This window comes from Sinohyriopsis cumingii, chromosome 7, assembly GCF_028554795.1.
Source record: "Sinohyriopsis cumingii isolate HCF-2022 chromosome 7, ASM2855479v2, whole genome shotgun sequence".
NCBI classification, from domain to species: Eukaryota; Metazoa; Mollusca; class Bivalvia; order Unionida; family Unionidae; genus Sinohyriopsis; species Sinohyriopsis cumingii.
Window position 1 is genome coordinate 123320853 of NC_142967.1, and position 25913 is coordinate 123346765.

General features: G+C 34.9%; 1 protein-coding gene across 1 annotated transcript in view; it reads left to right on the plus strand.

Moving 5' to 3' along the window:
- Window positions 1-25913, plus strand: part of LOC149796058 (uncharacterized) — a 159205-nt gene that overhangs the window by 93931 nt on the left and 39361 nt on the right. The window contains exons 6-8 of the mRNA XM_089964167.1: window positions 413-546; window positions 18526-18607; window positions 22521-22725. Of these exons, the coding sequence (XP_089820293.1) occupies window positions 413-546; window positions 18526-18607; window positions 22521-22725 (421 nt within the window). The remainder of the gene's footprint in view (window positions 1-412; window positions 547-18525; window positions 18608-22520; window positions 22726-25913) is intronic.

Genomic DNA, 25913 nt, shown 5'->3' on the forward strand with positions numbered 1-25913 from the left:
ACATTGTTAGACACCCACTATTTGCTGAATAGAATACGGCTAATCAGAGAATTGTCACCATGAAATAAATCATCCGTTGCAAAGCAGATATAGTTTATTGTTCAACTGAAATACCAGTTTCAGTTGTTCAGTTTACAAAGATTTCTTATTTTAATGTTTAGAAGTTGTTTTGTAATTTTAATGGTAGACTGGGGCTGGTTTGGAACTAAAAATATCCCGACTACATACTTAGGCACATTTTTGTTTTCTCTTAGTAGTTTTTTTTGAATACTGGAATTTGAAATGCGAGTAAGACCTATAATACCTATTTTGCTCGCGTTTGTGAGCAAAATGTGTCTTTTCCCACACATCTGATGCGACATCCGTACGAAACTTATGTAACGATTTAATGTAATCTTTTTTATTTTCACAGAATGAGAACAGCACCAAAGAAAGTGGAATACAACGTTTATGTAGACATGACCATTTGGAAAAATGATACCCCTATCGACCCTAGAACATACATAGTTGTAGGAGATCCACTGCTTATTGTGATCAGAGGCCCAGGTTAGAAACCTAAGTATTATTCAGGCGATAGGATCTATTTTATTTGAATGACGTGAATTAATATGTAACATGAAATATTTCCTTTTGTATCCACCAAACAAAATTTAAATAATTTAAATACATAAAATTAAATACATTAAATAATACATCTGTCTGTCTGTTCTCTGCCCCTGTCTCTGTATGTCTGTCTGTGTGTGCTTGTGTTTGTGTGCTTGCGTGCAAAAGTTGCTAACGGTGTAATTACATAACCGTTCCCCAACGCTAGAAGCTAATCAAGCTTTATTATTCTACATAAGCTATTGTTATTTTAAGAACATGTTATATATTAAAGTGGTTGCATATTAAACGGAAAGCCGAAATAATAACAAAACTGGATAATGCTGATTGAGATCATTCTTGTACTCCAGTCATTGTTGATTGGGATAGTCCGTGCTCAGCCATATCGTGCGTATTTAAGTCTAAGGTTGTATGTTTTGCGTTTATCGTGGTGAAACTGTTAATTACTAAATTATAAAGCAAGCACATAATACACATAACCAAACTCCTTAAAATTGTATGTTTCCTCTGTTTATGTGTTATGACCTTCAAATTCGTGTTTCGTAAAAATATTTGTTTTTATTTGACTATTTTATCATCCGAGAAATTCTACAACCGATCGATTTTCCTGAATGAAAAGCCACATCTGAGTTGTCAATAGACGCATTAACAAAAAGAAGGAAACAATTTTTTGTTTACAGAGGTTTATCAACCAATTTCGCGTGCTCTTCATAGTTCACAACGCTCTTGTGCACACATGAAAGCCATATGGAATAAGGACTATAAAGCCTGATGTATTTATAGACCGCAAAGGTGATAAATAAACCCTGGACTTTGTTGCCACTTCAGCAATTCCAGCTGATGTTTATCACGTGTTAAATGCAAACTATTTGTATTTTTCATTCTTTCATTAATGTGTTCAAACTCTTAATTCGATTCCTTAACTTTTAGCGTAGCACCTTTGATATGTTGTTTGAAGTTCCATTTATCTTTAATTCAGCGAATTCACGAATTCTATGGTGCTTCTTCACTTTTAGTCGACTGTTGATAAAAATCGCAGCCATAAAAATCTTTGCCCAGAGACAGGACCGATAGTGTAATATCAATGTCATTATCCTCGTTTAAATACCTCTTGTAGTTTTTAGACGGCGCACCACTTTTCAGCATCAACACTCAAATAGGTTTTAGCATTACTAATTCGTTTGAGGCAAAACTGTTGTCAACATTCGACATTTGGGTCAATCAATATAATAATTCATATATATGCAGAGTAATATAAAACTTTAATTCGTACGGAGTTGTTTCGTTTGCGGACTCTTATCATTTAGTCATTGTTTATTCTTGCAGTCAAGACTGTGCCGAAGTCAAAGTAGCTGATTCTTTCACATTATTAACACTTGAACTTAAAGATCCGCGTCGACGTTTTGGCCGAGTGCTGAGATACGGTAGAATGCGTCTTTTGTTTTAAGCAAACATTCTTATGTTCTCCTTGAGACTAATGTTTGTGTGGATTACATACGTCGGCGAAAAAAAATTAACGATGCGAGATCGTTTTCTTTATTTTCAAATATCCCGGTATACAGAACTATGTATTCCCAATATTATAAAAAAGTTTGTCAGTTATGGGCAACCCATGTTGCCATGTTGAAATGTGAGTGCTGCTATGTTTCTGAAAGAAGGTGCATGATAGTATGTACAGCACGGTCGCAGCAACGTCTGGCGGGTTTCATATCCTGGAGTGAGGAATACTTTAGTAGCAGTTTCCTGCAGAATGATGAGGTTTTGTACGTCTTTGTTTATTGACAGCGCACCACTTTTTGTATATCCAGCCTTGTACTCTGAAATACTATATACCTTGTGACCAGGAAGTTAAGCTTATGGGGCAAATGTGGACGATGACTTTGAGGCGTCTGCAACTTGAGTACTAAGGAAGGCAGGAAAACGTAGACTTATAGATCACTTTCAAGGGAGACAGAGCAATCCAGCATCTTACCTGATGTTTGTTTCCCAATAAAACAAAAATCGTATTGCGAGCTCTTGGACGACGACTTCACATAATCTGCGCCAGTATAGTTTTATTTCAAGGACGACATAATCCAGGACATAAGACTACTAAATGAGATTCAATCAACATCAAGTAAACAATTCCTACTGGAATATCAGGGTTACCTGCACTGGTGCAAAACTCTTGCAGTTTTCATGTTACTACAAAATGAGAAAGATTCTTATTTATATGAAGTATTCCATTCAGGGCGAAACCGGGTGCGAAGCTTTGAGGATGGATACTTATTTGCATTGACTTTGATGCGAAGAGGAACAAAGGACTGGCGGATGCGGATTGGACAAAGATAACGGCATAGGAGGAACGTATATCAGCTGCCTGATTAGGGAGCAAGACTATCTAGCTGGCCATATCGTATTGGTAGTTCTTCCCACAGATGATCCAAAATTCCAATATCTGGAATCCATACTTTTATTAGAAGGGAGAGCCACCAGACGGCAAACAGCAGGTTTCATGCTTCAGTTAAAGACCGGTTTAAGTTTATCTTAGAGAGATCGATGGGTTTCACGTGGGCTGAGCTAACGTTACTTTATATTTGTGCAATCCAGGTAGCGCGAAGTGAAAAGCACATGCCTATAGTGGAGATAGGGAAGGCGTTGATAAGCAGATTCAGTTTCTTACAGACGTAGAAGTAATAGTTTCCTGAGAATCAAATATACCTGAGTCGATAAAAAGTGAACGTATTATAGCGAAGACGACATGGCGCTCGGCACCAACGGTGATATTCATTAGATACAAATGCCTACACAGGCGTTCGCACAAGTGGAAATCGCACAAAGAATCATGGTTAAATGGACTGTAACACGTCCTCGCAGGTTGTGACAGCTGCCCAAACCAGCAAAACGCAAAACTCGTAGGCATGAAAAAGCAGTAGAGCACGATGCCATTGAAAGGATATTTTCCGCGGTCAATATTGCAGTGGGACTTAGAGCAATGTAATTGTTTGCCCCTGAACGCCTGGGTTCTAGCATTCTCTCCTCTCTGCGTAGCGAGAGAAGAAAATTGTAAAGAACATAACCATTATCGCGATGATAAACACCTGGAGGTTTTTCTAGCCAGCCAGTAAATGGTATTGCCAGCAGTTCTCAACCAGAACTACACTCCTTTCTGTCACCGTTTCCAGCATACCATACCTATTCATTTGTAAGAGCTTAGGCCTTGAGGAGAGTGGAAGTGGTGTCTTACCCTTTCCGTCCTTTGAGACACGATACCTTCTTTCCCCGTGACCTTGCACTTGGCGTACTGAGTGCTCGGGGCAACCAATAATCAAAGCACCATAGACCGAAACCAGCTGTCGGATTCTCCATCTTTGGTAGCAGCTATATTGCTGTACTCGTTACCGCAATGCTTACATTTACAATAGCTTTGCTCGGCAGCATATCGGCACCAGTAGATACAGTTATAAAGCACTACGATGGTACGATCATGTCTGCATATGAACTGCTCCAATTGGCATTTAAAGGCCTCTTAGATTTGTCCTCTTTATCTGCTCTGCTATACACCACAACAGGGTGTATTATAGGTATACATTCCTTGGAAAAAACGACACGGGAGAATTTCTAGGCAGCCCCGAAGACTATGATATGGACGCCTGCTTTGTGCGCTTGCCGGTAGCCCTATTCTACTATAAAGACCAAGATTCGTTTAGGTTTCTTCTTGAGAGAAAATGATATCACATGAAGAATTGTGTGGCGCGGAAGGCCTATAGATTTCTTAAATAACAAGATTCGGTAACTAGTTCTGAGCATAAATCCTCCTGTTTCATACTAATATAGTGCGTAATGGAACGGCTTTATATAATGTGCGCTGCCGGCAAAGCTATGGCAAATGTGGCCTTAGAGTATATGCTACGTAGAGTCAAGTAATCAGACAACCATGACCAAAACTTCACAGAGTCATGACAGAAGCTGTGAGTGACTTTGATAATGAGAAGATATGACATAGGATGACATCAAGCCGGAATGCACAACGTTTGTCAATAATGGAACACAGCATACCAACCTGACCGCCTGTATGAGCTCAATTGCTATTGGCGGAGCAAACAAATGCATAAAACCTATGTCAGTGGGGTCCAGGATGACTTCGTTGCTGGTGTCTGCACTTGGAAGCTATTAGACATTTTCTGCCCGTAGACAACCGCAAACATATTTCGATGAATAAAAAATGATCAGCTTATTCAGATCTGTTTGAAGAACATTAATAACCAACTCCAGTTAAAGTGCGATGCATTGCTACCGCCAATTTTAGTGGGTATGGTACATGCATATGTGAATGTTTAAAGAAGTAGATGTTCTAAAAATACCAAACGATGAGTGGCACGGTAAGTAACGCATGTCACTGAAGATAAACACCCGGACAGAGCCACTGCTTGTAAAATACTTGCTGTTCTTATCAAACAGTGCAGGACTAAAAAGGCCGACGTACACGCCTTCTCCAATAAAGGCAAGTGTAGTCTTGGTTGTACAAATGGAGGATGGTAAAATGTCATTTTATTACTACTGGTCTGCCTGACTTTGGTGGTTTGCCTAGTATACTACCTATTCCGCTCCTTGACACAGCAAGGCTAGCAGCCAACATTATTGGGTCAATTGAGATACACTAGACCCTTTCTTATGAAAATATAGTGAACGAAATATGCAAGATTAGTACAATTATGAACTAGGGGCATCAACAACCGCCTTTACCGATAATCAGTACTCAGAGAACTTGATGTTGAACAAACAATGATTTCAAAAACCCTTGTACAGAATAAAACTATTCGGACATCGACTCGTAGACCTAGAAGACGCAGCATAAGCTGTTATCATCACAGAGCTGAGCTTTTTGAGACAGGACATGCTACGTAGACAAGGCATAATTAAGGCTGATACCGGCAAAGCCACATTACGACCTCTTCTAAACTTCCTCTTTTACCGGATTTACATTAATGTATCCAACGAAGAGCGTCATTGGCTGTACCGAGAGGTGGAAGGCCCCCAAGCAGAGCAGTCTGAGTTTATTCGAAAGCTATCCTTGCATTAAGGTCACTATATTGAAAGGCTATGCACCGAGCATCATATTGTACCAGCTTACGGGCAGTGCAAGGTGACAGACGGAGAAACGAACGACGCTCGGCAGATCGGCGATATGCCAAATCTTTCTGACCTTTACACTCTTTCTCCTGAGCAGTAAAATAAGAGCTAATATTTGTAATCGATGACCTTCACCACGCCGATGGCGTACACATATTTCTGGCTCACAGCCTCAGGAAATATTTGCGCAGTGAAGTTTGAGCGGTAGATTCACATTTGCAGACCAATTGTTTGAAGGAACCGCCGTAAGAACCGGATGAATACTAAAGTCGCGCCATGTTACTGGAAGGGCGTGAGAGCTGTCAAATCTGTCAGAAGCTTATGAATTTCCAGGCCATACGGCAAATTTACCTACCCGCACAGTGCAAAATCCCAGGTTAGCAGATTTAGTTTTCAGCCCCTTCTTAGCACGCACGACAAGGTTGCTTAATACACTTTCAAGCTTTCGCCGACCCTGATTGACATCGGGAGTGGTTACAATGAACGCAGCCCTTGACTGCATTGAAAGCTTCCGAATTTATTTATGTGTTGCACGTATGTAAAAGTGGTGACCGATAAAATGTCCCAAATGCAGCTGACGTATCCTGTGGCAGTTCTTTATGAGTAATAGCGTCCATGTTCGGCGAGGTAAGACCGAGAGCCATTGTGCGCAAGTCATTGTAGAGAGGCTCAACCGTACCGGTAGTTTGAGGACTAGTATACAAATTAGCTTTTTTTTCTCAGAGTCTGCAGTTGTTGCACTAAGTAGGATTGGCAGCCACCTGCCGTTGTGGCGGCCATAATCAATAATGTAACACCGGCTCATGTTGAAAACTTACGTCTTACGTATCCAGTGTCTGGCACGCGTCAGAGACCTCTTAAAGCGAACCACATGCTCTCCAATTTCTTGTTGTGGAACGTATCTGCGCCTGTGGAGGTGGAGGACTGTTAACGTCATGCTACCAACCTTGTGTGATTTATCAGTTTGTAACACCTTGGTTGATAGGGTTGAGATCCCATGTCAACAAATGTCAGTCTTCCAAACGCAATCAGTAGCTGCACATTCATGCCTGTAGATGCACGTCGTCTTGAGCATGGCTATATTCCCTTCGCTGTGAGTGTTAGTCACTCATTTACGAAGTTCATGCGAGGATATCAGTTCTCCTGGTTATAAACCGATAATTATTAATGAAGTATTGTTTCAGAGAGACTGTCATTTTTCTACGTTGTTTGGGATGGCGCATTTGCTCCGTTGTAACCGCGTAATTATGAATTACGACAGAACCTTGGATTTTTCTGGGCTGATTTGCAGCCTGTAGCTAAACGTCGTACTTGGTTGTGATGTATCAGTGGCCCCGGTCTGTCGAATAAAATTTCATCACATGTAGAAGTCCGTTGTCTTAAAGGCCCTCGGGTTTTTGATGGTTCTCTACCTCATTTTCAGAAGACCACCAGGATATCCATCATATTACGCTGATTGCTCCGAATGAACGTTGTGACGTCCTCCTTGCCTTTTGTATAAGCCGGGTTCCTTAGAGACCCAATCGCTGCCGAGGACTGTTTATCACATACTGCACGGGAACAGGCTTACGATTTTCTTTTACCTATGCTAAGGCAGTCTTTAGTGTGGGCTTCCAATAGGTTAACGGTAGAAATACTTATCCTTGTATTGTGTCTCTTTTGTTGCTATAATTAAATAACAGAAAGCTTAGAATTTTATTATCGCCAAGTGTCTATTTTCACAGTAGGCAATCGTAATTAGGTCATCATATTATGACCTTGCTTCATCTATGATAGAATACATTTTTCCAGTCAAAGAGGTATGCCGCTTACCTCCACTAGGAAGTCCTTTAATATTCATATTTCTCAGGCTGTGACAGCACTTTCCTGGATGAGTAAAGTTATTGCCGTCTGAGTACAGTGCAAACCGAACAACCCATTCGAAACACTAGTTTTCGTTGTTTCCCACCTTGATAATGAACTGTGGCGGCATGTACGTTGGTATTGGTGAAACAGGCCGCAGTCATGTGTAACGCACCTCACGAAATGTTGTCCTTACTCTCGCGCATATACTGATCAGAACGCCTTTTTATGGTGGATTCGTTCGGTTGGCGAGCTATATATATCTTCTTTACGGAGTACAGTGCTAAAAGAGTTTCGGACATTTCCCCTCGCTTTAATTGCACCAACAAAGCAGACTTCGTCATTGTGGCTGATTTCCAGACCAAGCGCAACTTTTTCGAGCTGTGCCATCAACACTAGGCTGACCTTCAGTCTACAAGATCTCCAAAGCTCTCAGCCGATTACGCCATGCACACTAGCTTCCAAGGCATTACGAAATATAATACGTCTGTTTTGTGTTGGGGTCTTTTAGGCACGGTGGCCTAAAGAGGCTGGCATATCGTCTGATACACGTTTTTGTGTCGGAACTGAAGCAGTCACCTGATATCTGGTTTTATGGCTATTTAATCCATTCAATAGCTCATCCATCAAATCGTCAAGTTTTTCATGCGGAACAGTCTGCTTCGCACGACTGACTTGCGAGCCCTAGTCAACAACATTGTGTCCAGCATGTAATCATTTTCACTTTAATTATATATATTCTTCACTAAGCAGACGAATAACTGTTAGCATCTCAAGTTCTTTTGAAAATTCCACAGATGTCTCTAAATGCATCTTTTTGTCTTGCCATTAGTGTGCTTACCTGCGTTATTGCTTTGCTTTCTGTCTGGTTCCCATACGTCCAGCCCGAAGCTCACCATATCACGGGTAGACCACATAATCAGAGCCACCTCCACATTGTCAGCACTGAAAGACCACGTATTCATTCCTGCTATGAGCCTCATCAATCCCGCAGAACAAGTTTATGCAGCTTTTCTCACAGACTTCTATACTACTTCTATACTACTTCATTAAGTTAAGCACAGCTGTTTTTGCCAGTGAACACCGTGTCTGGTTGAAACACTATAACATTTCACATTTCTTCGGTTGCCAAGATCGTCTAATAGCTTCACGGTCGAGGGCGACAGTGTTCTAACCATAGTGGGTAACGTACCTCACAAAATGCCGTTAGTACTCCTCACGCATATATTTGTCAGTACGCTTTTGCATGGTAGAGTTTTTTTCGGGTGTTAGCGACATTGTTCTGACCATGTGATGGCTGGTAAAAAAAAAAAAAAACAGTCTAGCCGCCTTTATGTTTGGATCTTATTTATGAGGGACTTAGAGTTTGCGTTCTTTCCGACTCGGAGATTATTCAAATAGCCTGTATATCTACAAAGCTTTTTTTTTTTTTTCATTTTTATGTTAGTTTATATAAATCTGTAAAATGGGACCAATTTACTTCTTTTAATAACAAAATATGATGTTCGATATAACAAAAGTCTATGTTAGCACGGAAAATTAGTTGACTAACTAGTTCACCCATTAAAGATTACAGGTGGTCAAGGTCACATGTTGCCATTTTGATCAATAAAGTTAACGGTTTCATAAAATAATAAAATTAATTGCAACTATAGTGCTAGATCATTCAACTCTTTTAAGTCACTCACTATACGAATAATCCTGTTCCTAGCGGCTCCAGTGGTATATGGTCAATGCATTTTTGCTAAATGCTTTAAATGTGTAGTATACCAACATACAGGGGTAATTTAACAAGACACGTAATTTCTCATCCTGATACAGGGAAGGAAGATGCAATTCGTTTTATTTTTAGATCTCGAAATCTTACTGAATTAATAAACTTATATTTGCAATATATTGCAATTTTCAGTGAGAATTTGGTTCTTTTGTTGTCGATTATTTTGTCAGTGTAAAGCATGTTAAGCTTTATAATAGAAACGTATGAAAATTTGTAGAATGTGAATTTCACTGAAGTTATTCTTGTTTAACTATATTTTTCAATGTGCTATAAAATGTATTCTATATGGCAGGATGTTACCCTTTTCTGATTTTAGGTTCACTGGGAATCTATTATAGTAAAAAGCGTTTGGTAGGAAATCAGTTTATAAAAATAAGAAACAAATTAAAGCGAGATAAATACAGTGAAGACATGCATTAAGTTGGATTGATGAAGAAAATTGGAAGGTATAACATTCTTCGTTCCATATGCGTTTTGTCTGATGTGTTTAACTTAAAGTCTTTTTTGTATAATACAGGAATCGTTTATGCTGCCCAAAGATACGTTGCATGACATTTCAAGGGTTGAAAGTGTTGCAAGTTTTAGAAACTATGGTATACTAGTACTCGAGACTTGTTGAGACATTTTACTAGCTCTGTTCATTTCTATGATGGTGCATGGATGAAATCAAACTGATGCTTAATACGAATAATATTATTATGCCTCTGGATGAACCGTATTGTTTAAAACAGAATTATCAAATCTAAATGCGCCACTCGAATATACATTCCAGATTGCGACACGTCTCTAAGGATGATTATTAGCATAAGAGATAAAAGGAACTTATTATATATTTGTTTAAGATGACGTGCACCTTGAGGTAATATCATTGTTTCATTTTATAATTAGATCGACACTTCTGTACATGATAGTGTACTAATGATGTTCACCTTCCAAGGTTCCTAACATTGCTGTACACTTATGCGAAACACAACATATTTAAACTTTGTCACATGTGCATTTATATGCGCGTGCTTGAAAGGAGGAGAGAGAGACGATATACAATCAAGTGTCGATTAATGGAACAGTGTATAGAACAGGTAGTTCAATATTTCTTTGAGGAGATGTTTACATACTAGCAATAAACGAATCATGTTATAGGAAAGATATGATCCTATAATAGTATCACGATATTTTTGAAGGGTTGAACCAAATAGCTATACCAACACTATTAAAGTTTTCCACATTACTTAAGGATTTCATGCTGATGATTTCTGTCAAAATTTACTGTTCAAACTGTACGACTATTATCCTAGAAATATGCGTGGTGTTAAAGGAATTCAGTATTGTCTGTATAAAGACTACAAGCTAGACCCAGGTCAATACTATAAGGTGCCACTACTAGCTAATAAAGACTCATCAAAATATATGAATTAGAACTTTAAGAGACTGAGATATTTCTGATGATTGCGAGTATATGTGAGTAGATTCAGAACGATTCCACTTAGGTTTTATCAACACTACTTGGACACAGATGACAAGATAACAAATTAAGACATGCTGCTATGCACCACATATAATTACTAAGGGAAAGATCCTACCTTTATTCACCTAGATTCCAGTACTATATATAATTGTGGCATGTGACGCTAAATTTCGGTTATTAAAAATGTGCAGCTGATGAACAGCTTATGAGTTGGAGACAAAGTAATCGAAACAACTATGATATTGGTGTCATATTGGAAATAGGTCCGGATATTATGTTACACTTGCATTACTATTTTACTGACTACTCATTAACTCCCAATGAATTAATGAAATACAATACTTTTGCATGCAAATGATTGTCACAGTTAAAGAAAAATATATTAAAGGATGCAAAGGGATAACGACGAATGTTCTAAAAGTGTTATGCACATGAAATAGACCTCCCAAAAGCTAGCAAACAAACAGAAACGAAAAAAGAAAAACAAAAAACAAAATAAATAAAAAAGAAAATGATGTTTTCTACTACAAAAACATAAACGTTTCCATACGATGGGGTTAAAAAGTGAAATATATATATATATATAGTAGTTGTACTTGAACAAACACCGTCATTAGAAGCTTTCATGTCATGGAAGTGAATTAAAATTTCAAATAAAATAATAATAAAATGATGTTTGAATGATATCATATATATTGATATATTAAAATTACTATGCTAGTCAAACCAGGTTAATTTGTTTATTTTATACCTTCAAAATTGTATCTGGCATCAATCATACACCAAGTATTGGTTCTTTCGAAAACTTAAATATGTTACTTCTACAACTTGTTTAATTTATACTCTAAAGCTTCTATTCTAAGACTTGTTGAATAGACATCTAGACATATAATCGAAAGCGTTCGCATATTGAATTAATATTAGCGCAAACATTGGTTTAGCACAATTAGTCACTCCACAAATTAAATTTTTAAGAAAGAATTTAGGTAAAATTAACACTTACCTGGTGGTGAATTTAAATATTTTTTGAATATTTACCAAACACTTGCACTTCGAAAAGGTATATATTTTGTGACATTCTTTTCATTGATCTGTAAGTGTACACTTTGTTAAGCACCAGCTAATGTGTTCTCACTATCATGTAATCTTGTACTATGCATGCTGCTTTAACCAAGCCATATACAATATTTGCGATCGTAAACGTTGTTAACCTATATACTACTTATTTCCGATTTTATTATTCATGGCCAAATACTTATTGGCTTCTGAAAGTTGTTGTGTCAAACGATGGGATGAAAATATATTTAGAAGATGAAGTGAGGTCAAATTGATTATATTATTTCTAACACAATTCAACGTCGCTCAGGGAAAATGAAGCATGCAAAATGTTAAATTTATATTAGCTAATATGCCGATAATTTCCATATCAGTGATGCTGACACCAAATAAATCAATGTATTTATTATGTACTTGTCTTTTGTCGCTTATGCAAAATGATTCGGAAATAATTGTATCATTTTTCAGTTAACTTTCTTGGTTATCATTTTATATCATGCCAAAAACTTTTTCGCTTAAAAATGTTAAATCCAAAACTTAGTATTAAGGGTCATTGATCTGCTAATATTTCAAAGTCAGACTGGTATTTAATACATTCTTCCTTTATAACCATGATGAATTTCCTGATTAGTTTCAGGGAGATTACAGCTTAACTCAGCGCTTGACCGAAGTTTATACATATTAATATACCACCCCACCACCTCTCCCACCCCCGTATATATATATATATATATATATATATATATATATATATATATATATATATATATATATATATATATATATATATATATATATATATATATATATATATATATATATATATATATATATATATATATATATATATATATATATATATATATATATATATATATATATATATATATATATATATATATATATATATATACACACACACATATATAACATATGTTAAAATAAACATGCGATTAAATGGTATTCGGTATTTATATTGTGGACCAACACATTAATTATCTGGAACAAGATCCCGAGATGTTAATGTTACTATTTCATCATGTTTTATAATGTTCTCACGTACAGATTTGTCCGTGAGGGATTTTTTTTAGAGAAACCCTGTCAATCGTGCAACAAACCTGCTATAAAGGTAAAAGGAACAACTACACTAATAGCTTTTCCTGCAATATGTGATTTAGCTGCTCTTATTTCCACAACATCTGAAAACGTATTTATGATAGCCTTTACCGGGTTGAAAACTTTGGATGATATATTGTATTTTTTTTTCTTGCGTACTGCATGTTTTGAGCAAATCATTTTTCATCTCGTCTTTTGTCACAAAGGCCATCAATTAATGTAAATAGAAATCAATGCTTATTGGCAGTATATGATATACTGGTGGCACACTTGATGCTTTTCACTGACTTATGTATAGGATAGTGTAGAACTGGTAGTGAAAACATTCATTATTAATTCAATGGAGTTTGCAATGTGCTTCGCGCTATATTGTCACACTCTGCAGAGACTAAAGCGCCACCTATTTGCCTTGCATTCTCGTCTTTTTGTTATGTTTCTAAAGATTGTATTTTAAAATAGAAATGGAACGATGCTTTGAAGTAGAAGCATAAATTGTGTTTTAAAGGTGTTATGATGTGTGTTGAGTTTTGTCATTTTAAAGTATGTTTGCAATTAAGATTTCAATTTTGAACCACCTCAAAAACTCTGCAATGATGAGCTTAACAATTCTCCAGTATCTGTGACTGATGATAACGGTTGCGTAAATTTCAAAAGCTGTTTCAAAAGCAAGATGAAGCTACCGTTGGAGAAGAGTTTAGTGTAGCATAACAAATTGTGCCAATAATTCGTTTTGATCTTGCAGTTGATATTTATCTGTCTATATACATCATATTTATTACTCAAATGTGTACACATATATCAACAAATATCTAACATTTACTGTATGGGTACTGTATTAAGAATTATGTTTGGTAGCAGCTCATCTACCTTCCTTTAGTAAACTCTGTGTAAATATAACGTTTAGTTTTACAATTTCGCCAAAATTTTGCTTGACTGATGACAATATTTATGCTTACCACAATAAGGAGGTATCTGACGCTTCCAACATTCGAGACATTCTGTGTCCGTATGCTGAAAGGAAAACGTAAAGTTCATAGACAAGGTTCCACCGTTTTCTAAAGACAACGTCGATGGATTGGTTCAAAATAAAACAATCAAAGTTGGTTTGGACGTCCTTACTCTAGCAAGAATTGACATCAGTTTACTTTTTCTTTACATTCATTTGTATTTATTATTGAGGCCTCCACCAGCACCACATTTACTATACTGCCTGTGATCTTTTTTATGGTTGTACCATTTTGTGTTTCAGTTAGTACTACATATCACGGTAATGTTTGGTGAATGCTGCACGATTAAAGTTTCCTGGATTTTATTTAATTCATGTTATGTAAAAGACCATCAAAACTCACCGAAATTTGTATAAATGTGTGAAAATGGTTTGTAAATTAGATCTTAATAGATGTTTTAAAAAGTAAATCGTCTAGGAAATAAACAAAACATGCATAGTGGGTTCAGGAATTTGTTCAAAGTGCATCTACAATTGGAACAATTTGTAATCAGCCTTTGCGTCTTATTGAATGCAGTTTAAGAATTTCACTATAAGACAATGTTTTTATTCTCGCTTATTTGGTAACACGTTCTTTAGGTAGCGTATCGTCTTTCACATTTTATGTCTTCTTAAGTATCTTTGATATTCAGCTAGAATAGTGTTCTTATTTTGAATATTCGATCTTTTAATATTCTAAAGGAAATAATTTAATAGTGTTATGTATCTTTGGTTTAGTCGCTTGTCTGTTAGTTTTAAATTGTTTTAATTATTGATTATATGTTATTGTAATGTAACATTGTTTGCAGGATTTGACCTTGTCTAAAGCTGAGTTCAGTTCTACTTTACCTGATTGACTTTTGGTTCAATTTCATTTATGTAAACATCTACAAATAGCTTCATTATACTCTATGTGTATGAACTTACTAACCATATTATTATTCAGGGAAACAAGAAGGTGAAAATATGTTGATCCGGGTCAGTGTTTCCCCATGTAAATTTTGATAAGTTATTGCGTTATAAGTAAATAAGACTCATTAAGATCATTCTAGAAGGTAATGGTTGTTTTTAGAAATGCAAATGTGACCGGAGGTCAAACAGAGAACTATATTATCTTGTGACTGAAAGGATTTTTCCAGTCCTGCTTTAACATCTAGCACTGTAAGTTGTATTATATTTTTACCAGTTTATTTTCTTCAAATTACTGAATCCAAGTGATTATTTTCTCTGAAAAAATCAAAAGTGCTCTGACAAAATTCTTGGATAAAGACATTCATCGGAATTTATACCGAATTCAAACCTAGAATAATATTTCTGTGATTCACCAAGAGACTGTTGACACATCAGCACTTCATAGGCTGTAACAGACACGTCATCGCCTTCAAGTTTGGATCTATTCGGGACTTGAACTGAGGTTCATTCAGGACTTTTATTGTTAGGATTTGTGTCTTTAATTCTTGGAATATTTTTTGATTTAATTCACAATACCGTAAGTTCTTTTTTCTAATCGTTCACTTTGTATTCTAGGAAAAAATTTATATGTTAATATTTACAAAGCTTGTTTTCTTCAGTGTTTTCTGTTACTTATTTTAATAGCATAGACACCAACAATAATCAGCATTAACTTTGTTTATATTTCTGCCAACTAATGACTCCTTTTAATGTAGAATATTTTCAGCATGTTTCCAATTGTTAAATGATTCATCACATGATTTCATTGAATGAATGCACAGTTTAATACTGATCATCCTTTGTTTGAAAATCGTTCCCGCGTTATGTTTAGTATATAGATAACTCTATTTCATAATCGCGTTACCACTACGGCAACCGGTGATAAGTATCTATACATGTATAATTTCAGATAGCCTAAAATGATTCTTTAGATTTAAAAATATCGTTTATAGAGTTTTAAGGAGGTAGATATTGCATTATTATTTTGTATTTCTAAATTATAGCTATTTCACTGATCCTGAATTTAAGATTTCCAAATATATCAGTGGTCAAAACCGTAGATACTGATAAATGACTTTTCATATATTTGCATCCTTGATTGCATCAAAACGTGCTATTTAAATCAATTTGCGCTGAGTAATTTTGTATGATTTAGCGCTTGCAAAGCCAGAAACTATTCTCTCGTTTGATATAAAGTTAAAAACTGCGATGTTTATTATGTCTTTAATGTTCCACTAAAGATGATAATTGGTCTGAATCAGCTGAAACGTATTAAATATTTTACTTTTCCAGCAAATCCTTAACCTGATTTCTCAAAAACATTATTGTTTCATCAAACACTATTGCTTCAGTTTTTCTTACTTTGAAAGTCTTTTTCAAAACGTCATGCATATCATCGCCCGTTATACTTTCACTTGATAACGTTTGAGATGCGGGAAATATTGTTGAAAACTATTGTTGAAACTTAATATTTTGCATATTTATCTATTCAAATAATGACATAGTGATAAACTTTATTTTGAAATTATTAACCTATGACCAGCTTTCATCGCAAAGGCTTGCATTAAACAGGAATTTATTCAACTCTTTTCATAAGTTGAATATATTAAGTAATTACTCTTTTGAGATTTGCCATATCGGAATATTTACTAACTAATTACATGTTTTCTTGATGCTTTCAATAAATTACTAAATATTTATCTTCTATTCTATCGTGAAAATGTAACATTGTCACAACGCTTGTTCCAAGAACGGTTGAGTTTAATGCAGTGTAACTTGTGCATTTATTTATGATTTAGAAAACAAGTTCAAATCATGTTGTGTTAAGCTGTGACTCGCTCAATGCTCAACAGCTGTGTTATAGCAGTATATACATGCAAGAAACTGGAATGAGAATTTTTCAATATTATATTTTTTCTGCTGGCGATTTGGGAAGCCTTCAAAAACAGTTTATGTTATTAAATTAAGTTTCGCAGCCTCCCCGATCTGTCCATCTTTATAATACGGTAATGCATTATAACGTTAACCCTAATAAGGTTAGCTCTGAGTTGAATGAGTTTTAATAGAACAATTCTGACTGTTTTAATGATATGACAACTGGTTGGATGTTTCTTGCGAGTGTGTTGTTTTATATTTTAAAACTAATATCTGTACTTTAGTGGTGACAAAAACAATATATGAGTCATTTAGTTCTCATTATTTGAGGAAATATATTATTTAAAGAGTAACATATACATATATGATAATTACATTACATGCAGAGTAGTATATAGTTTTGTTTTGTATCGACAAACTGCTCACTAATGGCATTCAAGAACTACAACCTCTATCCAAATATATAGGACTGCCGTGAAAGATTCTTTGTTTCAATACATTAAATCTGCTAACTAGAATAAATATGTAAAGATTGATATGGAGATTAAAGCTGGTTAGATTTACGTTTTCGTCATATGTTGTATACACAAACATTACATTTATAACTAACGCAAGTCTTTGCTACTTTCAATTTTTTCAATAATTACCATACTTTGAAGTCTCTGAGAATAGGGAGTGTCACGCCATTTGATGGTGTGTAAACTGTTGCTATTTCACGTGTATAGTGTCGAGATATTTATAAATATGTTATTAAATGAATATAATAGCCTGAGAGAGTCTTTTGGTTAGGGTTATATATCATTCGTGAAAACATTACTCATGGCACAAAAGTACATACATTTTTAAAGAGATTGAACTCAAAGTTCTGATACATGATTGGTCCGCTGATTAACTCTAGCCAATCAAATTGTAAAATGTTGCGTTTGGTTTGAATATTTGTTTCATTAAAAAATGAAGGAAAAATGTGAGTCCATGGATGAGTCAGGCATACTGCTAATTCTGTTGACGACGATACTATTTTTTGCTATTACTGTAATAATTATATCAAAGGATACTTTCATTATATCAGCGTGATTAGTTTGCTACATTACGCAGTCTAACGTTAACTATGCACGTGTCTAGCGAATTTCGAACCTTATGGTTCATAAACACAATATCTAGATCCTTAAACACACCCAGAGTATGAAGTATCATTCCAGTATTCGATGTGAGATATAGAATAATATATTTGGGTACGTTTTGCATCAAACCCATCTTGAAAGCTTACTTTCCTATATAATACGAATATTTTGTTTACAAATTATTGCAGCTTCACAACGAAAACGTTCTTCAAAGATACCTAATGATATAATATGTATTTAAAATGCTAATGCATATAATACGGTTAATCTGATTCATATTTTCCTTTCAAGTGAAAAGTCGACATTCAGATATCCGAAAATATTCATCAAAAGTATTTTACAAACTGAGAATATAAATCATGAAGATTGTATAGTACTGTAGTAAGAAAAAATACATAATAATTAAGAGAGAATAGAACCACAACATTTCCTTGATATTTGGAACTAATTAGGAAAATGAGAGAATAGAACCACAACATTTCCTTAATATTTGGAACTACTTAGGAAAAAATACATAAACAGTGTGAAAATTGTTAAGATTACGCTTTTTGGCTACACCCTAATAAAACCTGTTCAGTTCTTTTGCAACGCATTGTTAATTGCGTGTGTTTTCTCTTTCAAGTTCATCCAACATATTATGTAAAGACATGTACAGCGTACGTCGTGGATCACCCAAACATATTTAGGAACATCTTTGACAATGGGTATGTATTTTATTGATGTTCTATTCTCAATGTTTTTACAATGCAAAATATTTCCAATAGATGTGATTTATATTTTAAAATTGTGTTGTTTTCTGTTTTACATACTTCACAAAAAGCTTGATATTTAATGTTACGTATCAGGTAAGTATTTGCAACCATGTTAATTTAAATCTAGTAATTAGAAATTAGAAACCCCATGGATACCTAATGTTAATTAGTATATAAAAGACATTGGGAGCTATTTATCAAACAAAGTGAAAAGTGTTTAAAAAGGATAACCAGTTTCATCTTTCTAATGATAGTAATGCCTCATAAGTCAAATTGATTATTGCCAATGAACTTTTACCTTGGCGACGTTTCCAATGTTTGTTTTAGTAGCCATCTTAACATGTTCAAAAGTTTCAAAGAAATAAACGGAAGTCTTACTTATTTCTCCTAAAATCTCAATTGCATAAGAAATTATTAAATGAAACATATTTTTGTTCTAATAATTCAATTTAAAAGAAGACGTTTCATTTTACAAATTTCTAAAATTTGTATATGAAGTGATTTTGACTTACATTTCTCGGTGTCATCATTATATTTAAGATATAAATATATCTTTATTCCTTTTACATATGTTTTTATGCATTTTGTTTCATTTGTAATATTGCATAAACTCTTATGCCACTAGCTAGCTGCAATTATTTCGTTTTGGATTTGTTTTTTTTTAGTGTAATCGCCAATGAATGTGTTCACTTTTTCACATTTCTGACGTATCCGATATTTGTCTCTTTTTCTATCATATTCCACTGGCTTGATTTTATAGTTTTGGATGATATGCTATTATTTCCTGTTACAGCAAAACCATTTTAATCATTTTCTAACATATTCACAGTGACAAAAATACATATTTATTAAAAATAGTCAGGCCTCTAACAGGTGATTTTGTTTTCGTTATACCTATATTCTGTTGAAATATTTGTCTTTAGATACCCCTAACTCCAAATCCCAGTTTGAATATATGTCATTTTCGTCACTTTAAACAACTCATTTACTTATACTGAGTTTATTCGTTTTGCTTAAGCTGAAAGTATTTTAATGCCGAAATGCAATGGAAGAAACGAGAATGTAGAGTCTCTTTAAATACCGAAAATTCAAACAAATGATTATCATTTTGCTTTCTAATCGTGGGTATTTTTATGTTTTGAATATACTTTGTTAACAATTATTTAAATTCGTTCTTAGATGCAAGGTTTGTCTTGACATAGACTCCGGAACATTTGTTTAATTGATTGCTATAACAGAATAATCTTCTTGGAGTATTAATATTTTGTAATCCATTATTGTCGCATGTACATCAATCATTAAGGCTTACTAATGCAATATTGTTTTCATTAAATTAGAACTTTAGTTGTCAACATGAACTTTTGACTTAATCTACGGCATATATAGTGTCGATAGAACTAATGAAAAATATTGATCTTTTTACTGTATTAAAATGTTCAAAACTTTAAAAAAAGAATCAGAATAAGTATCATTGCGGTTGAAATTTCTTCTTTATTATATGACATGTGCTTGAATCGCCACTCTTCGAACGGTTTGGACCAAGTGTGGGTGTGTTACAAAATTTGTCATTAGCTTACCGAGGAAGAATGGTTCATTTCCTCCGCCAAATATATGGCCGCCTTATATATATCCTATCATGTGGTGAACAAATGGTGTTAAAATACACAAGGAAAACAATAAGAATCCAACAGATTGCAAAAAAAAAAAAAAAAAAAAAAAATTGCAAGCAGAAATATCCCAGGGCTAGTCGCAACTATAATAAGATAAGATAATTAATACTTCGTTATTTCATACTGCATAATTCATACATCTAAGTTAAAATATAAATAAAAAACAACAGTATTTTAAACAAATATAAAATAAAAGTATTTTAAAAATTAAAGATTATATATATATATATATATATATATATATATATATATATATATATATATATATATATATATATATATATATATATAGATTATGAACAAATATACAGATACGTTGATAACAATGGAACGTATCCGGCATTATTTTGAATGTAAAAAGGTAAGACACGTTTCCATCTATCTGAAATACGAGCATGTAAACAAATGTACCTGTTCCACATAAACTCCATGTTACAGTTCTTACTATCGCTGTTCTTGTCCTCATTGAAAACACTATATTTCCATTACATCTTCAAAACTGAATACATTATAGTTTACAAACATGTTAGAGACACTGTTTCATCTTCGAAGGCTGAAAGCCCAAATGCCGATGTTATATCTGAAATCATATAAATAATACAGAATCTTGAGAGATGTTTGCCCTAAACGTCGTTGGATACCATCCAAACTAGATGATATTCAATTTTCATCACATTATGAGCCATGCAATTTCTCTCTCGAACTGATAAACCCGATCACTTTTTCATGCTAACGAATTATGCAGAGTTGAGATCAGTGAATCAACAGGTTTCTGTCGAAAGTTGGAACATAAGATTTGTAAATAAATGATTAAAACATCATATTATGTTGGATTCGCAAGGTGATCCCTTTAGCTAGTTTGACTATTGAAGCAAAGACTATTATACTAAACAATACCTACTTTTCTATTCACACATTCAGTATATTTTGTCCACAGAAGGTCGCAATAAATGGCTGAGAAATAATAATTTAATGACCTCATTTTGATATTAAAAGAATAATTTCTAAATTTGCAAAGTGACATGTTTGATAGGGTGCACAAACATGTGTACTCTTCATCCTCATCCGGTTGAATTTTAAAATATGGAAAAAATACGTTTAACTATTGACATAAGTATAAACATGGCCGTCAAAATGAAAAGAAGGAGATGTTAATAGCTGATTTAGATACAGTTCATACCAATGTCTGTGTATTCAACGTTATGTCATTATCAAGTGCTTTTTCTTCTTCACAGATCTTTAATAATTGCATTCATCATGTGATAGAAGGACATATCATTGTCATATTATCAGAAAAAGTAAATCTATTGAGAAAAGACACTTTAGTGTCAAATGTAACCACATGATCAAGTTTATGGTTTATTTATCTGATTATATATTAACTAACAAAGAGCAAAGAACATTGTCCTGCCTCACCACATTGGTTACAAGGCAGGAGCTTGATACTAGACGTCCCAACGCACATAGGGAAATTGTTTGCCGAACAAGTTCATTAACATATCAACTCTGTAGACGGGCTTAAAAATAGTATCTAATTATTGCCATCCTCAAATGCCATACTAGAATCTAAAACATTCAAACACAGGGCCGTTATGTTTTACATAATAGTGGACAGCTTCCTTAAAGGAATACAGCATAAGTATGTTGAATATTTATTTTAAAAACTAAACATAACTTCGTTGTAGTACAATATAATCAATATGTTAGAACTCATTGTCATAAAAGCAATATCTTTGACCCTCATGATAACAAAATGTTCTTTACACTAGATGAATAATTGTGACAGTTATTTGGCCATCTGGCACAAAGTTATGTACAACGATACGCTTAAATAAAATAATAAAAAAGAAGAAGTAATCTATTAACTGAAAATTTAACATGGTCTTCATATAAAACATCGTATTGTGGACATGTAACTTCGTTAGTTTAGCTACGAGCAGCAGCTGAAGCTCATATAATGTGATTAGTTCAATGTGATTACAGGTCGCAATCAATGCAGAAAGAAAATGCTATTTATATAAATCATTTTTAAAAGTATTGAGCAAGGCTTCAACAAAACGGATTTGTCTTTCTTACACTATGACAATAGAGAATTAATTTTGATTCTGAGGTGCTCCAATTGTCTGAGACATATTGATGCGATATCATGTTGTTTTATGATACAAGTAGTATGCCTCCTTTTTATCATTTTTTAGAAAGGTAACAGACGACACGATGATGACAGGCTTTGATCAAAATTTCAACAATTTAAGTAATTTGGAGGCCAAATGCTATGGATTTTTTTGTGTCAAGGCAACACTCTATGCGTTTCACTTTCCCCTTGTGAACGACATAGCCATCGAGTGTACCATCGAGGTCTGTAATCATTACAATGGGATCTGTTTCCAGGACAGAAGTTTTGTAAGTATACATATTACCATGCTGCATCACAATAATGGCCATTTGTAGGATAAGGATAATAAGTTATTATGGACCAACGATGTAATAGGCACCCTGCTTTATTCCTGCAATGTGAATAAAATCAAACACACAAACACATATACACATTATTACAAATTTGTGTTTCAAGAGTCTTCAATTTTATTAATGGAGAAATACTATGTTTGGCATCCTCTTGATGTTTAGTGACGCTATGTAACATTTAGAATCTTCGAATATGCTTTGCAAACGGTACAAGCATGTTATATCAGTGCATTCAGAAAAAGAAGAATTACCTGCATGTCAACTTTGAAAAAATACGGTCTATGAATTTTTCACGTATAATATATTCTATTCTAGGCTCCATTAAGTTGTGAATGTGGTACTGTACTTTCTTTTGTGCCGGTTCTATTGTGACATTTCAAAGTTGGTTATAACAAGCATTTCGAATTATAATGGACTAAATTTTCATTACCGAATTACATGGTTACATTTTGCCTATAACGATTGTCTTTGCCCAATAACTGTTACCCGAACAAATGCATTCTCTTCGATAACCTTCCCGATCTATCCTTTATTAACTGAGTCAGGGTTAGTGTACAATATTTGGTGGTCATTTTAACTGTGGTGGATGCATCGGTGAATGCCAAGTCGCCTTTGTAGAAACTGTTTTCTCACCTGGTTGTGCAGCAATGCCTAGGCATCTTCACGCGCACATTCTGTGATTTTAAGCTGACATGGAGTTAACATTGGTACATCATGGTGATTCCAAGGAGCAATCTATACCTGACCCTTGACAGTTCCTGTTTATTTACATCACCTTGACGTAAATATTCAAGGACAAGTGGAACAAAATTGACATCGAATTTACCTTCCGCTGCCACCTGACCGAACACCTCGTCGATAAATTATGCAACCTCATATCAATGTTAGCATCCGCTTCCGCTTGTCCAACACCCCGTCGACAGATTCCGATACCTCATCATTACGTCAGAATCCATTACATATATCGCGATAAAACTAATATTAAACACGAACACTAGGAGTGCTTCGAAATGAAGTTTATGTTGCCCTCCCGAACCTTTACGTCTAGTTATGATTAAAAAAGTATGATCGACACTCATGCACCTTAAAATGTAAATCTGAGGTCTAATAAAGCGATTTGTACATTACGTAAAACAGGTAAACCGTTTAATAAGGTTGTGTCAGACTTTGAATCTTCTTATTAGATTAATAATCACTTAATCTGGCTCATCTAGTTACTCCGCTTGTTGGTTCGGGCTGTTCATCCACGTTTTATGTCATCCCATGATTGGCTTTATCGACATAGTCTTTGATAAACGCAATCGACATATCAGCATTTCTGATTTCACGATTTCAGTTATTTCAGTCAGGTTCATTTAAATTATTTGACAATAATATCTTAAATGTCAACAATAAACGTTTGCAGTTTTCTATTTTAATCTTGAAAAAAATTACCAGCTCACCTCGATGAACCCCAACAAAAACACATCTAGCAAACCCTGACAAATCTTCTGTCTCAGACAAATTGGCTTAGATCCACATCAATATCGTGTCATAGTAACGTCCGTAAATGTTAATATTCAGCTGTTATGATAACAAACATACTTTTACCTGAAATCTATAAGTGCCTGCGGTGTTGGTGAACGCTACAGCGCACTCCTGCTTCAACGACAAGAATACCGGAAATAGGACAATAAAACCGCCTTTGTACAGGTTACTGTAGAATACAAGAGTGGTTGTAGTCCGTGCCTGGTGAAATAATGAACAACTTCAACTGATGGTGCAAGTCCATACGGGTCAAAATACAAACGATGCTGGGGTGTTATCACGTATAAAACCCAATGAGTTCAGGTTTCGTTGTCAAATCCAGGTTCCCAATACCGCTCTCATGTGTATGTGACACCATCAATGTATGTTCAATTTACATTCAGACACTACGGCGATGTATCATTGATTTTGCTATCGAAAGTAAACCAATATTAATCAGTGGATTCTATTCGTCTACGACCGGATACTCTAAGACGTCTGTCAGATAGTATTGAGCGACTTTTTCCTGGTAATCAGAGGTCCTTTTATTTTGTATTGAACCTATAACTATGGACACCATTTACAACTGTTGCAGATGCTGCTGCCAAAAACGTTGGAATCGCTGCAAAGAATGGAAATATTTCACCAGTCTTTTGTATTTATATTACCACTGACCTGTGTAATGTTATTGTCTCCTATATATTGTTTTGTTTGGTCGCCTTAAGCTGAGCGAAACATGTTTGGGTCAACCGTACTGCGGTATTTGCAGGTAACATTTCCAGAGAAAGTTTCAATTTAACCCAACACTAATTTTTCATTGCGTTCCATATTCTTGACAATTTGTATTATTAAGGCCACCCTCAATTTGACCACCAGCACCCTCCAAAAACGGATTGTTGTCAAACATTATCAGAGAATAACATCTGTAATTAACAGCGGATGGCTATACGTGACTAAAAATACATATCAGCAACGGAAGACTTCCAGGTGTTCCAATGAAGTTAATACATCGTGTGGAATGTAAACAATCTTTCTGGGAACAATGCAGACCAGTGTGGATGTTTCGATGCCGGTCCATGTACAACCACAAATTGTGATATTCACGCCAATATGAAGAGTGCCTACTGCTTAGTTAGGCTGAATTTATTCAGAAGGCTCCAGATGGTTGTTTGACCTCAAAAGCAACTTCAGCAACTCATAAGATGTCAACTATTTTTTTATGCTCTCGACTGTCATCTAGATTTATATTTGAATAGCCAGGAACACATGGTTTGGTGCAATTAAGACCATGCTGAATACTTATTTGTTAAGTAAATTGTCCCGCTATACTAGATGATGGGTGTGCATCAGCGGTATGTTTGAAACTCTACAGCTCTCATGTGGTCCAGACTGCCTAAACGATAACAAAGATGATTATTTAGTCAGAGAAGGGGCTAACACATACATCCACAATGTCAGCGATTCTAATACAACTTTACATGCAGCACCTCTTGTAGGTCGGGTCGGATCATGTGCGTTACTAGGAAGCATTGACTGTGTCTTTAGCTCCAAAAATAACCACGAGAATATGTCTGTGAATGCCATATATGTGACTGAAGGGAATCGCACACGGTATATTC